At 38.0% G+C, this 17,090-nt stretch overlaps 1 protein-coding gene across 11 annotated transcripts in view; it reads right to left on the bottom strand.

The window, feature by feature from the left end:
• The window catches only part of ATRNL1 (attractin like 1), an 853,639-nt gene that overhangs the window by 801,615 nt on the left and 34,934 nt on the right, over positions 1-17,090 (bottom strand). For all 11 annotated transcript variants that reach the window (XR_010147020.1, XM_016919435.4, XM_016919433.4 and 8 more), the window contains exon 5: positions 15,454-15,662. Coding sequence is in view for 10 of the 11 variants with exons in the window: in XM_016919435.4 (XP_016774924.3) it covers positions 15,454-15,662 (209 nt within the window). In the remaining variant the exon portion in view is untranslated. The remainder of the gene's footprint in view (positions 1-15,453; positions 15,663-17,090) is intronic.

The following is a 17,090-nucleotide window of genomic DNA, read 5'->3' as shown; positions in this document are numbered from 1 at the left end:
TAATCACAAATTCAATTTTTTTATTAATAAAATGTACTGAACCTCATTGCAAACAGAAGATTTTACTAAATCAAACTATTACAAAATGTCTACTTACTAAAAAGGAAACTGCTACTGTATTATCAGCCAGTCAAGCATAAACAGCAAGACACTATTTCAATTCACTTTGATCAAGTTATCATCCCAAGACTCAGACAAGGGCAAATAATCTCTTTGTATAAATAATGAAATTTATAACCAGATAGTTAATTGACTTTCCCAAGATAAGTTTAATTGTGAATAGAGAATAGTTCCTCCATAAATTGAAATAACATTAAGAAATATTCATGCTAAGAATTTTCATGGCCCAGGCACGGTGGCTCACGCCTGTAATCCCAGCACTTTGGGCGGCTAAGGCGGGCAGACCACGAGGTCAGGAGTTTTGAGACCAGCCTGGCCAACGTAGTGAAACGCCGTCTCTAGTAAAAATACAAAAAATTGGCCGGGCGCAGTGGCTCAAGCCTGTAATCCCAGCACTTTGGGAGGCTGAGGCAGGCGGATCACGAGGTCAGGAGGTCGAGACCATCCTGGCTAACACGGTGAGACCCCATGAAACCCCGTCTCTACTAAAAAATACAAAAAATTAGACGGGCATGGTGGCAGGCGCCTGCAGTCCCAGCTACTCCGGAGGCTGAGGCAGGAGAATAGCGTAAACCCAGGAGGCGGAGCTTGCAGTGTGCCGAGATCGCGCCACTGCACTCCAGCCTGGGCGACAGCATGAGACTCCGTCTCAAAAAAAAAAAATACAAAAACTTAGCTGGGCGTGGTGGTGGGCACCTGTAATCCAGCTACTTGGGAGGCTGAGGCAGGAGAATCACTTGAAACTGGGAGGCGGAGGTTGCAGTGAGCCAAGATAGCCCACTGCACTCCAGCCCAGGCGGCAGTGGAAGACTCTGTCTCAAAAAAAAAAAAAAGAAAAAGAAAAAAAATTCTCATATTATTGACTGAATGCCTGTGTCCCTTCAAAATTTATATGTTGAAACCCTAACTCCCAACGTGATAGTATTAGTAGGTAGGGCTCTGGACAGGTAATTAGATTTAGATAAGGTTATCAGGGTAGGGTCCTCATGGTGAGATCAGTGCCTTACAAGGAGAGACCAGAGAGCTTGCTCACTCTCTCCAGCTCTCACAAGTTCGCACTCTCACGTGCGTTCTCTCTCCCTCTCTCTCTCTCTGGCTCTCTCTTGCTCTCGCTCTCTCCTCCTCCCCTTCTCTCTGTCATATAAGGATAGAACAAAAAGGCAGTCATCTTGTTTTTTCTTTATGTGGCAGAGTGAGAGGGCCAGGAAGGTGGCCCTCACCATGATAGCACCCTGGTATTGGACTTCCAGTCTCCAGAACTGTGAGAAATAAATGCCTATTGTTTAAGTGACCTAATCTGTGGTATTTTGTTATAGCAGCCTGAGCTAAGACATTATGCTTTGAAGAAAATTGATAAACCATGTTAAGAGTATGGACAGGGCAATACACACTATAAAAAAAGAAATCCCAAGAAAGATTTAAGACCTTGGTTCTGATCAGCTGAAAATGACAAACGTAGAATTAGCTATATCGAGAGCAGGATTTGTTCATTTTACATTGTCCTACGCAGTCAGAGGCAACAAAATCTTATAAAGTCAGAGGCAACAAAATAAGTGGTTATAAATAGTTCAACATAAGGCAAGCTTATCTAAGAAAGGAATTTATATGCCTAGCACAGGATACTCTGAATTTTGTTGTGACCCACAGTTCAGTCTTTGGTTCGATTCTCTCTCTCTATGCTAACTTTCCTGGTAATCTCATCCAATTTCATCAATGGTTTCCAATTTAATATTTAAGCCAACACCTCCAAATTTATATCTACAGTACAGATCTCTCTCCATCAATTTCCAGACCCATATATCCAACTGCCTCCTCACTATCTCCTTTTGAATATCTCAAAGATATCTCTAACTTGGCATACCATAACCAAATATTCTTCCTAAAATCTTCCTCATATTAGTTGATGACAACTCTTGTCTTTCCATTTGCTCAAACCAAAAACCTTAGTCATCTTTGACTCTTCTTTCCCTCACCCCCCACATCTAGACCATCAGCAAATCCTATTAATCCTGCATTAAAATCACATTCAGTATTCAAGCCATTGTCACCACCTCCATAGCTACCAACCTGTCCAAGCTACCATCATAATCATCTCTCACCTAGATTATAGCAGTAGCCTCTGAACTGGTATACTGCTACTACAGTCTATTCTCAGGTGGAAACCAATAGGAGCTTTATAAAACTAAGCCATATAATATTAATATGCTGCTCAAAATCCTTCAATGGCTCCCTCATTTCACTTAGGGTAAGAGTCAAAATCCTCACAATGGTCTACAAAGCTAAGAATATTTAGCTGATATAGCTCCATCCTTCACGAATCTCCATCCCCTCCAGCAACCCCTTAATTCCACATCCCTAACCATCTCCCTTGTTGTGTAACTTCTGAGTTCATATCTGACTAATCTCCCCATCAGTAATTCAATTCCAGCCACAATGGCCTTTTTACTGGTCCTTATGCACACCTGGCTTGCTCTTGCCTTAGGGTCTTTGAACTGACAAGTCTCTGCCTAGAATGTTCTTCCCCTAGATATCTATATGGTTGAACTCTCTCGCTTGCTTAAAGTCTTTTCTCACATGTCATCTTCTCCATAAAACCTAAGCATATCATCATATTTTAAATGTAACCCCCAGATCTTTCTATTCCTCTTTCTCTGTTCTACTTTAATTTTCCATTGTACTTATCACCTTCTAACATACTATATAATGTATATTTATTATTTAGGGTCTGTCTCTCCTAGCTTGAATGTAAGTTCCACAAGGATCTTTGTCTTCTTTGTTCCATGATGTATCCCAAGGACCTAGAGCAGTCTCTAGCACTTAATAGAAGCTCAAAAAAAGAAACTGTTACATTAATAAATGAAAAAGATAAATAAATGAATTCATGAAAAAGGGCTGTCATATATACATTTTAATGCTGCTTTTATTTTCAAACAGTCAACTTTCTTAGTAGGTTAAGAGTAAAAATTTAATTTTATTAGCTCTCACAAAAAAGTCAGATCTGCTGTTTTTGCTAAGTGGGAAGAATTTAACGGAATTAAACGCATTACCTGTCACTTCTCCCTCCTCAAAGTTAGAAGAGAAGAAATAGATTGACCGTGTTCATTATTATTATATTTCTAAAGGAAAATGTAAGCTACTTTATGAATTTCTTCAAGGCAACCTATAATCTCATGTGTATACTATCCTAAAATAACTAAATATGTCCTTATATGTTATATGACTAACCCAGATAAAATACTTCAGATAAAATATTCATGAGTTTGAGTTGAAAGTTTTTACATTTTTCTAAGTCAAACAAAACTACCAAGTTTCTACAACTTGAATGCCAGAGTTTAAGTGAGTTTTCTGGTAGTCAATACTGCCACCCAATGGCAAATGTTAAAATCTAAAACCAAAGGATTGAAACAAAATAAGACCAAGATTCCAAGAACCAATGCTTGATAAAATAACATTTTAAAAAATGTTCAAATTCAATTGCTTCTCTCAATGTTCAGAAGTAATTATACAGGAAGTAAATAACATAGTTTATTAGAGTAATAATCTTATAAAACATCTCTAGTTGAATGTCTACATATCACTATACTAGTAAACTAATACATTTCTAATTCATTCATTCAATAACAACAACAAATGCAAGTGGCTAGTACATGCCATGCACTATATTAGGTTCTGGAAACCCAAAGATGATCAAAACATAATCATTCTTAACTTCTTGGAGTTTATATTCCACTGGGAAAGATAATCAAAGAATCATACAAGCACATAATTATAAACAGGGATAAATGATATAAATTTAAAAGATAGGGTCCTATGACAGCATATTACAGGGGGATCTGACCTGGACTTAGAATATGAATGGGGTAAGGGTTTTCTAGGAAGAACTTTGGAATTAAGAAAGGTCTTGAGATAGTGAAGGACAAAGAGCATCTGAGAAACTGGAGTAAGTTACAATAAAGTGTGACTTTAAATAAAGATCAGAGGCACTACGCAACGAAACTATTAAATTACATGATTTACATTTCCAGATACTGTATTTCAATCAATAATTTAAGAGTTTAAAACAGCCAACTTCAATCCTTATATGAGAACTGTAGCTGAATTGAATTAAAAAGGAATACTAAAAACATTAAAATGTCCTGAAGACATTTACAAGAATCGAGGAATAGGATTGAGCAGGACATTCTGGAATAGAAAAGGAACAGGAACAATTTGATAACAGTTAAGCAACTCTCTTACATATAAATGATGGTGACCTGTTTTTCACTGTTCTCTGTAGAATAGGAAAAAAAATCTGTTGTAATACATTAAGAAAAAATTGTATGCTGAAGCTTGCTGGTTTGTCTCTTAACCTGTCTACCCCTACATCTAGTCCACATTACAAAGTTTCTCTGAGTAGACATGAGAGAACAAATTAGCCCATTCCTTGTTAATTATGGTAACAATCTATAGTTAAAAATATATTATTTGAATTTTTTATTTGTTTGGGAATCTCAATCATTTGAATCCCCTTTCCTGTGTTTGGGAGAATCCTTTATTGTGTGGATTTTGTTCAGAAAGAGAACCTCTTTCACTACATATAACAGAAAAGTTAAATTCCCTATTTCATATCTCTAGGCAGCCACGGTATGGACAAGACCTAGGTTTAGCCAAGCAGATACTATTAAGCAGGACTCAGTCTTAATAAGTGATGCAAAGATGTAAAGACAATTTACAATTCTTTCTCTCCATTCCTGTAGCATGCAGTACCTACTGAAAGGGTGCCAGTGGTAGTAACCCAGGATCCTGTGGCAATGACAGGAATATCCTACTCAAACTTTCCATTGGCTTCATCTTTGCTGTAGGCTACCCTTTATTTGTATCTGGCCTCTTTCCAACAATAGTTTATCCAGTCTTCTCATTTCTCTTGTGAGCTACTCAATATCCTTTTGTATTATTCAGAGAACAGGTTGAGTGAAGCAAAATAAGTTGCTAAAATAAGGGAAAAGCTTATTTCTCTCTAATGAACATTCTAGAGATGAATGGGCCAGTGCTACTTATTATAGTTGTTGCCATTTATCAGCCATATGAAAATATCTGAATGATCTAATATTTGCATACAGATTTTCTACTCACATTCTACCAATCTAAACTTAGTAACTGATATGGTTTGGTTGTGTCCTCACCCAAATCTCATCTTGAATTCCCACGTTATGGAAGGGACCCAGTAGGAGGTAACTGAAACATGGGGGTTGGTCTTTCCTGTGCTCTTCTCTTGATAGCAAGTAAGTCTCACAAGATCTGATGGTTGTAAAAAGGGGAGTTTCCCTGCACAATCTTTTTTCTGTTGTCTGCCGCCATGTGAGACATGCCTTCCACCTTCCACCATGATTGTGAGGCCTCCGCAACCATGTGGAACTGTAAGTCCATTAAATCTCTTTGTTTTGTAAATTGCCTGGTCTCAGGTATGTCTTTATCTGCAGTGTGAAAACAGACTAATACAGTAAATTGGTACCAGTAGAGTGGAGCGCGGCTGAAAAGATACCCGAAAATGTAGAAGTGACTTTGGAACTGCATAACAGGCAGAGGTTGAAAGGCTTTGAAAGGCTCAGAAGAAGATAGAAAAATGTGGGAAAGTGTGGACTCCCTAGAGACTTGTCGAATGACTTTGACAAAAATGCTGATAATCATATGGACAATGAAATCCAGGCTGAGGTGGTCTCAGATGGAGATGAGGAGGAACTTGTTGGGAAATGGAACAAAGGTGACTCTTGTTTTGTTTTAGCAAAGAGATTCGTGGCATTTTGCCCCTGCCCTAGAGATTTGTGGAGCTTTGAACTTGAGAAAGATGATTTAGGGTATCTGGTGGAAGAAATTTCTAAGCAGCAAAGCATTCAAGATATGACTTGGATTCTGTTAAAGGCATTCAGTTTTAAAAGGGACACACAGCATAAAAGTTTGGAAAATGTGCAGCCTGACAATGCCATAGAAAAGAAAATCCCATTTTATAAGGAGAAAGCTGGCTGCATAAATTTGCATAAGTAATGAAGAGCTGAATGTTAATCACCAAGACAACGGGGAAAATGTCTCCAGGGCATGTCAGTGGTCTTCACAGCAGCCCCTCCCATCACAGGCCCAGAGGCCTATGAGGAAAAGATGGCTTCATGGCTCAGGCCCAGGGCCCCCCTGCTCTGTACAGCCTAGGGACTTGGTACCCTGTATTCCAGCCACTCCAGCCATGGCTAAAAAGGGCCAAGGTACAGTTCTGGATGTTGCTTCAGAGGGTGGAAGCCCCAGGCCTTGGCAGCTTCCATGTGGTGTTGAGCCTTCAGGTACATGCAAGTCAAAAATTGAGGTTTGGGAACCTTCACCTAGATTTCAGAGGATGTATGAAAATGCCTGGATGCCCAGGCAGAAGTCTGCTGCAGGGGCAGAGCCCTCATGGAGAACCTCTGCTAGGGCAGTGCAGAAGGGAAACGTAGGGTTGGACCCCCACACAGAGTCCCTACTGGGGCACCACCTAGTGGAGCTGTGAGAAGAGGGCCACTGTCCTCAAGACCCCAGTAATGGTAGATCCACCAACAGCTTGCACCATGTGCCTGGAAAAGCCACAGACACTCAATGCCAGCCCCTGAAAGCAAGTGGGAGGTGGGACTAAACCCTGCAAAGCCACAGGAGCAGAGCTGCCCAAGACCATGGGAGCCCACCTCTTGCATCAGCGTGACCCAGATGTGAGACCTGAAGTCAAAGGAGATCATTTTGGAGCTTTAAGGTTTGACTGCACTGCTGGATTTCAGACTTGCATGAGGCCTGTAGCCCCTTCGCTTTGCCAATTTCTCCCATTTGGAATGGCTGTATTTACCCAGTAGCTGTACCCTGATTGTTATCTAGGAAGTAACTAACTTGCTTTTGATTTTACAGGCTCACAGGCAGAAGGGACTTGCCTTGTCTCAGATGAGACTTAGGACTTTAGAGTTAATGCTGAAATGAGTTATGACTTCGGGGGACTGTTGGGAAGGCATCATTGGTTTTGAAATGTGAGGACATGAGATTTGGGAGGGGCCAGTGGCAGAATGATATGGTTTGGCTGTGTCCCCACCCAAATCTCATCTTGAATTCCCATGTGTTGTGGGCGGGACCCAGTAGGAGGTAACTGAATCATGGGGGCAGGTCTTTCCCATGCTATTCTCATGATAGCAAATAAGACTCACAAGATCTGATGGTTTTAAAAAGGGGGAGCTTCCCTGTACAAGCTCTCTTATCTTGTCTGCTGCCATGTGAGACATGCCTTCCACCTTGTGCCATGATTGTGAGGCCCCCCCAGACATGTGGAATTGTAAGTCCATTAAATCTCTTTCTTTTGTAAATTGCCCAGTCTTGGGTATGTCTTTATCAACAGCATAAAACAGACTAATACAGTAACATAGCCAAACTAGCTGCAAGGCAGCATGAGAAATTTGGTATGTAGATGGAAGGCCATGTGCTGAGCTAAATGAGAATTCTATTACAATGACAATTCTATAATGAATGCTGGGAGACAGCAGTCTCTGTCTCTGCATACTTTCCAATAACTGACTTTTCTGCTCAAGTAAGCCAGATTGTTTCTGTTGCTTTCAACCCAAGACCTCCCATCATTCAGATTTTTTTTTGAGACGGATTTTCATTCTTGTTGCCCAGGCTGGAGTGCAATGGTGCGATCTTGGCTCACAACCTCCACCTCCTGGGTTCAAGTGATTCTCCTGCCTCAGCCTCCTCAGATTTTTTAAAAGTTATATAAAACAGAGAAACATGCAGCTACTCGGAAGGGAGCTGGTGGGAGGAACATCATACTTTGGAATCTACTTTGAAAATTACTGTTCTATTGTGTTCTTTACACATGAACATGAATTCAATTTCTTATATCTTGCTTTTCATGTGTTATAAAAATTGCTCTTCTATCCCAATGTTTGGAAGCCATTTTAAGGGATCAGTTCTTTTCAAAGTTGCCTTTTTCCCTCAGGTGACTTACTAAAATTTAAACAAATTTTACAGAAGCAACCAAGATGTCCTTCAGTAGGTGAATGGATAAACAAACTGTGGTACATCCATACAATGGAATATTATTCAGTGCTGAAAAGGAATTAGCTATCAAGCCATAAAAAGACATGGAGGAAACTTAAACATATCTTGTCAAGTCAAAAAGGCCAATCATAAAAAGCTACATACTGTATGATTACAACCATATGATATTTGGGAAAAGGCAAAATTGTGGAGACAGTAAAAAGATCAGTGGTTGGCAGGGGTAGGGGGAGGAAAGAATGAATAGGCAGAGCATAGGAGATTTTTAGGTTAAAAAAACTATTCTGTTGATACTATAATGGTGGATACATGTAATGATACATTTGTCCAAACCCACAGGAATGTCCAACACTGACAGTGAACCCTAATGTAAACTATCACTTTGGTTGATAATGATTTGTCAGTGTGAGCTCATGAACTGTAATGAATATACACTCTGGTGGGAGATATTGATAATGAGAGAAGCTGTGTATGCATTGGGGCAGGAGGTAAATGGGAATTCTCTGTACCTTCTGCTCAATTTTCCTGTGAACCTCAAACTATGAAGTCTATTTTTTTTATTTTACTGTCATAGAAGCAGATGAGTCTACACAGGTCCCTATACTTTTAGTCATATATTTAATATGTATATATCATTATCTTTGACAACTATACTTTATGACAAAATTAAATATTATACAACAAACTTGTGTGCCCTCAAGTAGTCCCAGCTACTCTAAAGGCCAAGGTGGGAGGATCACTGGAGCCCAGGAGTTCGAGACCAGCCTGAGCAACATAGAAAGATCTCATCTCTAAAAAAAAAACAATTTAATTAGCTGGGAATGGTGGTGTGCAACCTGTGGTGCCAGCTACTCAGGAGGCTGAGGTGGGAGGATCATTTCAGCATGGAAGGTCAACGCTGCAAAGAGCTGCGATCATGCCACTGCACTCTAGCCTGAGCCACAGAGTGAGAATCTATCTCCAAGAGAAAGAAAAACCAAAGAAAAAAAAATGACACACAAGACCAGGTAGGTTAAGCAAAAGAGAAATGTTAGGAAGGAACTCAAGACTTAACATACTTTGAAGTCAGGTAGCGTGATGCCTCCAGCTTTGTTCTTTTGGCTTAGGATTGACTTGGCAATGCAGGCCCTTTTTGGTTCCATATGAACTTTAAAGTAGTTTTTTCCAATTCTGTGAAGAAACTCATTGGTAGCTTGATGGGGATGGCACTGATCTATAAATTACCTTGGGCAGTATGGCCATTTTCACAATATTGATTCTTCCTATCCATGAGCATAGAATGTTCTTCCATTTGTTTGTGTCCTCTTTTATTTCGTTGAGCAGTGGTTTGTAGTTCTCCTTGAAGAGGTCCTTCACATCCCTTGTAAGTTGGATTCCTAGGTATTTTATTCTCTTTGAAGCAATTGTGAATGGGAGTTCACTCATGATTTGCCTCTCTGTTTGAATGTTATTGGTGTATAAGAATGCTTGTGATTTTTGCACATGATTTTGTATCCTGAGACTTTGCTGAAGTTGCTTATCAGCTTAAGGAGATTTTGGGCTGAGATGATGGGGTTTTCTAAATATACAATCATGTCATCTGCAAACAGGGACAATTTGACTTCCTCTTTTCCTAATTGAATACCTTCTATTTCTTTCTCCTGCCTGATTGCCCTGGCCAGAACTTCCAACACTATGTTGAATAGGACTGGTGAGAGAGGGCATCCCTGTCTTGTGCCCATTTTCAAAGGGAATGCTTCCAGTTTTTGCCCATTCGGTATGATATTGGCTGTGGGTTTGTCATAAATACCTCTTATGATTTTGAGATACATCCCATCAATACCGAATTTATTGAGAGTTTTTAGCATGAAGGGCTGTTGAATTTTGTCAAAGGCCTTTTCTGCATCTATTGAGATAATCATGTGGTTTTTGTCTTTGGTTCTGTTTATATGCTGGATTACGTTTATTGATTTGCATATGTTGAACTAGCCTTGCATCTCAGGGATGAAGCCCACTTGATCATGGTGGATAAGCTTTTTGATGTGTTGCTGGATTGGATGTGTTGCCAGGATTTTATTGAGGATTTTTGCATTGATGTTCATCAGAGATATTGGTCTAAAATTCTCTTTTTTTGTTGTGTCTCTGCCAGGCTTTGGTATCAGGATGATGCTGGCCTCATAAAATGAGTTAGGGAGGATTCCCTCTTTTTCTATTGATTGAAATAGTTTCAGAAGGAATGGTACCAGCTCCTCCTTGTACCTCTGGTAGAATTCAGCTGTGAATCCGTCTGGTCCTGGACATTTTTTGGTTGGTAAGCTATTAATTATTGCCACAATTTCAGAGCCTGTTATAGGTCTATTCAGAGATTCAACTTCTTCCTGGTTAGTCTTGGGAGGGTGTACGTGTCGAGAAATTATCCATTTCTTCTAGATTTTCTAGTTCATTTGCATAGAGGTGTTTATAGTATTCTCTGATGGTTGTTTGTATCTCTGTGGGATCTGTGGTGATATCCCCTTTATCATTTTTTATTGCATCTATTTGATTCTTCTCTCTTTTCTTCTTTATTAGTCTTGCTAATGGTCTATCAATTTTGTTGATCTTTTCAAAAAACCAGCTCATGGATTCACTGATTTTTTGAAGGGTTTTGTGTCTCTATCTCCTTCAGTTCTGCTCTGATCTTAGTTATTTCTTGCCTTCTGCTAGCTTTTGAATGTTTTTGCTCTTGCTTCTCTAGTTCTTTTAATTGTGATGTTAGGGTGTCAATTTTAGATCTTTCCTGCTTTCTGTTGTGGGCATTTAGTGCTATAAATTTCCGTCTACACAATGCTTTAAATGTGTCCCAGAGATTCTGTGTCTTTGTTCTCATTGGTTTCAAAGAACATCTTTATTTCTGCCTTCATTTCGTTATGTACCCAGTAGTCATTCAGGAGCAAGTTGTTCAGTTTCCATGTAGTTGAGCAGTTTTGAGTGAGTTTCTTAATCCTGAGTTCTAGTTTGATTGCACTGTGGTCTGAGAGACAGCTTGTTATAACTTCTGTTCTTTCACATTTGCTGAGGAGTGCTTTACTTCCAACTATGTGGTCAATTTTGGAATAAGTGCGATGTGGTGCTGAGAAGAATGTATATTCTGTCATTTGGGGTGGAGAGTTCTGTAGATGTCTATTAGGTCCGCTTGGTGCAGAGCTGAGTTCAATTCCTGGATATCGCTGTTAACCTTCTGTCTCGTTGATCTGTCTAATATTGACAGTGGGGTGTTAAAGTCTCCCATTATTATTGTGTGGGAGTCTAAGTCTCTTTGTGGGCCTCTAATGACTTGCTTTATGAATCTGGGTGCTCCTGTATTGGGTGCATATATATTTAGGATAGTCAGCTCTTCTTGTTCAATTGATCCCTTTACCATTAAGTAATGGCCTTCTTTGTCTCTTTTGATCTTTGTTGGTTGAAAGTCTGTTTTATCAGAGACTAGGACTGCAACCTCAGGCTTTTTTTGTTTTCCATTTGCTACCCGACTTCAAACTATATTACAAGGCTATAGTAACCAAAACAGCATGGTACTGGTATCAAAACAGAGATATAGACCAATGGAACAGAACAGAGCCCTCAGAAATAATACCACACATCTACAACCATCTGATCTTTGACAAACCTGACAAAAACAAGAAATGGGGAAAAGATTCCCTATTTAATAAATGGTTCTGGTAAAACTGGCTAGCCATATGTAGAAGGCTGAAACTGGATCTCTTCCTTACACCTTATACAAAAAATAATTCAAGATGAATTAAAGACTTAAATGTTGGACTGAAAACCATAAAAACCCTAGAAGAAAACCTAGGCAATACCATTCAGGACATAGGCATGGGCAAGGACTTCATGTCTAAAACACCAAAAGCAATGGCAACAAAAGCCAAAATTGACAAATGGGATCTAATTAAACTAAAGAACTTCTGCACAGCAAAAGAAACTACCATCAGAGTGAAAACGCAACCTACAGAATGGGAGAAAATTTTTGCAATCTGCTCATCTGACAAAGGGCTAATATCCAGAATCTACAAAGAACTCCAACAAATTTACAGGAAAAAATCAAACAACCCATCAAAAAGTGGGCGAGGGATATGAACAGACACTTCGCAAAAGAAGACATTTATGCAGCCAACAGACACATGAAAAAATGCTCATCATCACTGGCCATCAGAGAAATGCAAATCAAAACCACAATGAGATACCATCTCACACCAGTTAGAATGGCGATCATTAAAAAGTCAGGAAACAACAGGTGCTGGAGAGAATGTGGAGAAATAGGAACACTTTTACACTGTTGGTGGGACTGTAAACTAGTTCAACCATTGTGGAAGACAGTGTGGGATTCCTCAAGGATCTAGAACTAGAAATACCATTTGACCCAGCCATCCCATTACTGGGTATATACCCAAAGGATTATAAATCATGCTGCTATAAAGACACATGCACACATATGTTTATTGCGGCACTATTCACAATAGCAAAGACTTGGAACCAACCCAAATGTCCATCAATGATAGACTGGATTAAGAAAATGTGGCACAAATACACCATGGAATACTATACAGCCATAAAAAATGATGAGTTCATGTCCTTTGTAGGGACATGGATGAAGCTGGAAACCATCATTCTCAGCAAACTATCGCAAGGACAAAAAACCAAACACCGTGTGTTCTCACTTATAGGTGGGAATTGAACAATGAGAACACTTGGACACAGGAAGGGGAACATCACACACTGGGGCCTGTTGTGGGGTGTGGGGAGGGGGGAGGGATAGAATTAGGAGATACACCTAATGTAAGTGACGTGTTAATGGGTGCAGCACCCCAACATGGCACATGTATACATATGTAACAAACCTGCACGTTGTGCACATGTGCCCTAGAACTTAAAGTATAATAAAAATAAAAATAAAAATAAAAAAGGACTTAATATAAAGCTAGGTTTTTCCTCTGTGTTATCTTAATAAAACCCAAGTTTCTAGAGGGTAACACTCATTTTTAAAAAATATACATTAGGCATAGAGCCAAACAGAATAAGTAGTCAAGCAACAACAAAGGATAAAATATAATGGAGGTAACAACAATCTGTTAGTCTAACCTAAATAATCCAGTTCCAAATAACACCTTGTATAAAACTATCAGATTTTGAACCTCATAAAGATTGCCTCGGCAGTCCGCATTTTCACACGTCTCTCATTCTTTGATCATTCCCCATTTGTCCTAGAAGCAAATCTATCTCCTCTTCTTACCTCACTGATTCCTTCCCATTCTATATATATCTGAAATAAAAACATCATTTTCCCCTAAATGAGTTTGCTCACAATCCTACCTTCTTTGGAGCTATGCTTCCTTAAATACAGAATCAGGATCAGGTTTGAGGCACAAAGTAACCAGTCTGCACATAATTTGTCTTGAAAACACCATATTATCTCATTTACAAGCCCTCTTTCAAACATATCAATTCAGAAATCATTTCCTTAATTATTAAGAAAATGGTATAAAATTGTCTTATTTCTGCATTTTATAATTTACAAAGCACTTTCACACTATTCTCCATATAAAATATATATGTAGTTATAAATATATGTGTATATATGCATACACACACACACACACACACAGACAAGTAGTTCTTAGACTACTGATAATATAACTTTGCTTTAAAAGTGAACATACCCAGTATTTGCTTCCTCATTTCCATTTGCTTATAGACATATTAGATTCAGGAATTCTTATGATTTGGGACATTACTGATGAGAATAATAGGATACGAAAAGGCCAAAAAACAAAGGCCAGAAAAAAATTCTTAATACTTTGAATCAGATCTATATTACAAGACTTACACAAAATAAAGCATTTCAAAGAAGGACTAATGAAAGTAAGTAAAAAACAGAAAAGGGGCAGAGTTGTTCACAGAGAATGTTATACAAATGTATTCCTCATTTGCTTTTAAGACTGCTGAAATGAGGTGGAGACTAATAGCAATTGAAGACCAGTTTGAAAAATACTGTGTATATGAGCTATATTTCTATTTCTCAGGCCTTAAATTAAATATAATACGGATACACCACTGTCTCTATAGAAAAGACAGTTATTTTAGTTTCACGACAGAAATGAAAATAAAATTACATCTCAAGGCACTTTTGGGGGGAAGAAAAGTCATAAACGATTAAAAGAGTCACTTAAAATACATGTCCCTGTAATTACAGAACATTTAGAAATTTGCATCTGTCATAATTGCAATTGGTAACCAAATTCGATTTAATAAGAAATCATAGATCTTTTGTGCAGTTGACATACCTAATATTTTTTAATGAGCTAACATGAGCTTAAGACAGGCATAATTTACACAAAGCCTAAAATAATTCCTCTAAGTAAGTACTCAACATACCCAACAACACTTTTTTGAAAAGGTCATCTCAGGAATAATGAATACAACTTCATGAAGAGTATGTTCTCTTTGGTTTTTAACTTGGGAACTATTGCTACTATTTATTACACTGTATTATAATAACACATAATCAAGTACTTCAGGTTATGTAATTATTGAGTCAAATTTCCCTATTTCAACAAGATTAATATGTTGGCACAAAGGAAGCTCTTCATAGGTAAATGTAACTAGCAAAAAGTAAGCTCTAGGTGGGTAGGTGTATGTATAAGCATATCTCTTAATTTCATAATGACAATATTTATTATTTTATATACAGATAAATAAGCCAACATTCTTCACTGTAGTCTAAACTTAATCTTTGATGATAGATATTTATAAAAATTACTTAGAAATTCTTTCCTAGGTATCTGACTTCTGCAATAGGCCAGCTAAAATACTTTTTAAAATAGTCTAGTTCTTTTTAAAATGGCCACAAGATGTCAGCCTTTCCTAAGAAATAAGTTTCATACACTGCAGTCCCTTTGAACATTTATTTTTGTAGTATACTATTTATATTACCCTTATAAATCAAATTTGAATGCACTACATTAAATTCAGTGAAGTCACTGAATTTTGGGGAGATTCAACAACAAATTACAGAAGACCATAATTATCACACACCTAACAATTCAGTTTCATATATAACTTCATTTGATCTTCAAAGTAGTATGGAGACAAAATCTTTGCCAATTAATTCTATTTGTGACAAAAAAATTATTAAGAAGTTTATTATTAATCTGAACATTCTAAAAATAAAAGTATATGAGGCTTGGGTGTGCAAACTATAACGAAACAAATGTGTGGAATTTGTATTAATCTATTACATATATGAATCAATGTTTCAAAAGCCATCACACCACACATGCTTACCTTGCCAACTATCATTGCAGACACATAATTTTTCTCCAGTCAGGTCACAGTAACCGTGATCTGGACTGCCGCAATTGGCTTTACAGTAAGGAATATCACAAGCTTCACCCTTCCAGTATTTATCACATTCACAATATACTTGACTTGGAACAGAGACACTAGTTGTACACTTCCCATGACCAGAGCAATTGTTAGGACAAGAATTGATTCTGTAAAATATAATTCATATATATTCAGATTCAAGGTAATTGAAAAAGAATTTTGGTTGATACATCATAAACTTTATAATTTTTATACTGTGTCCTATGTGCTTATAAATGTAACAGAATTTCACAATGTAGTTTTAATTCTTTACTCTGTACCCTCTTACTCTTATGAAATTGTTAGTATTTATTTGCAGTTGGTCTTAGTTTATTCAACAGATTTACTTTGATACCAAGACTCCAAATGTCTAACGACTACATGCTCAACATCTGCAGGATCTGTACGGTTCCAGGCAAAATGTTTTGTAAAGACTTAAGTACTCAATGTTTTGATTGTATATTTTACAGAAAAAAATTAAATTCATGAAAATTCAAAACTATATGAGAAGTCAAGATATAACTTGGTTGTATAATATAAAAGAGCATGCTATCACCCACACACTCTTATTGAAGAAAAGGGATGTTTATCATACTTAGCTTTAAGACTCTTTTTTTTTTTTTTTTTTGAGACAGTCTCGCTCTGTCGCCCAGGCTGGAATGCAGTGGTGCGATCTCGGCTCACTGAAAGCTCCGCCTCCCAGGTTCACACCATTCTCCTGCCTCAGCCTCCCGAGTAGCTGGGACTACAGGCGCCCGCCACCATGCCTGGCTAATTTTTTTGTATTTTTAGTAGAGACAGGGTTTCACCGTGTTAGCCAAGACGGTCTTGATCTCCTGACCTCGTGATCTGCCCGCCTCGGCCTCCCAAAGTGCTGGGATTACAGGCGTGAGCCACCATGTGATTATATTCTACTATATATTTGTTCTCCCTTGCATACATACTTGGATACATTGTAGGATAAATAAATTCCATAATAAATTGCTGATTCAAGGATATTTATAATATTTCTGGTGAAAAATTCTCTGGTTACCAATTTCTACATTCTGAAGAAAAAAATAATATATAGACTTCCTCTCTAGCCATTCCTGTGAAAGCATCTCTCATTACTTCACCCTCAGTCTTCTAGATATAAAAATGTATATAAAGTATCAGGCATAAAATAGATTCTCAATGAATATTACTTTTCTTATTTTAGAGGAGACAGTGGTATAGCCACTTAACTCTTAAGCCACAATTTCCTCATGTGTCAATGGGAAATATACCCACTTGAAAGAATTGAAGGTAATTAAATGACATAATGTATGCATAGCATTCAGTACAGTCTCTGCAATAGAGACTACAAAAACTTAGCTCCCATAATCCTCTTCAAATTACAAGTGATATACCTTAGAGCACTGAAAGGCAGTTCACAACTCCCTGCAGTCTCACCACATCTGTTGCTACCAGTAAAGCTACACTAGTACTTGTTTACTTAATCACTTGCCAAAAAACAATTGTCAATTTCATAATTAATTTTCAACCAAACTTATAGGTTTAGATCACATTTTGTGGCA

This window comes from Pan troglodytes, chromosome 8 (assembly GCF_028858775.2).
Source record: "Pan troglodytes isolate AG18354 chromosome 8, NHGRI_mPanTro3-v2.0_pri, whole genome shotgun sequence".
In the NCBI taxonomy this organism is placed as follows: Eukaryota; Metazoa; Chordata; class Mammalia; order Primates; family Hominidae; genus Pan; species Pan troglodytes.
The sequence above is the reverse complement of the archived record's forward strand: the minus strand, read 5'-3'. Positions and strand labels throughout refer to the sequence as shown.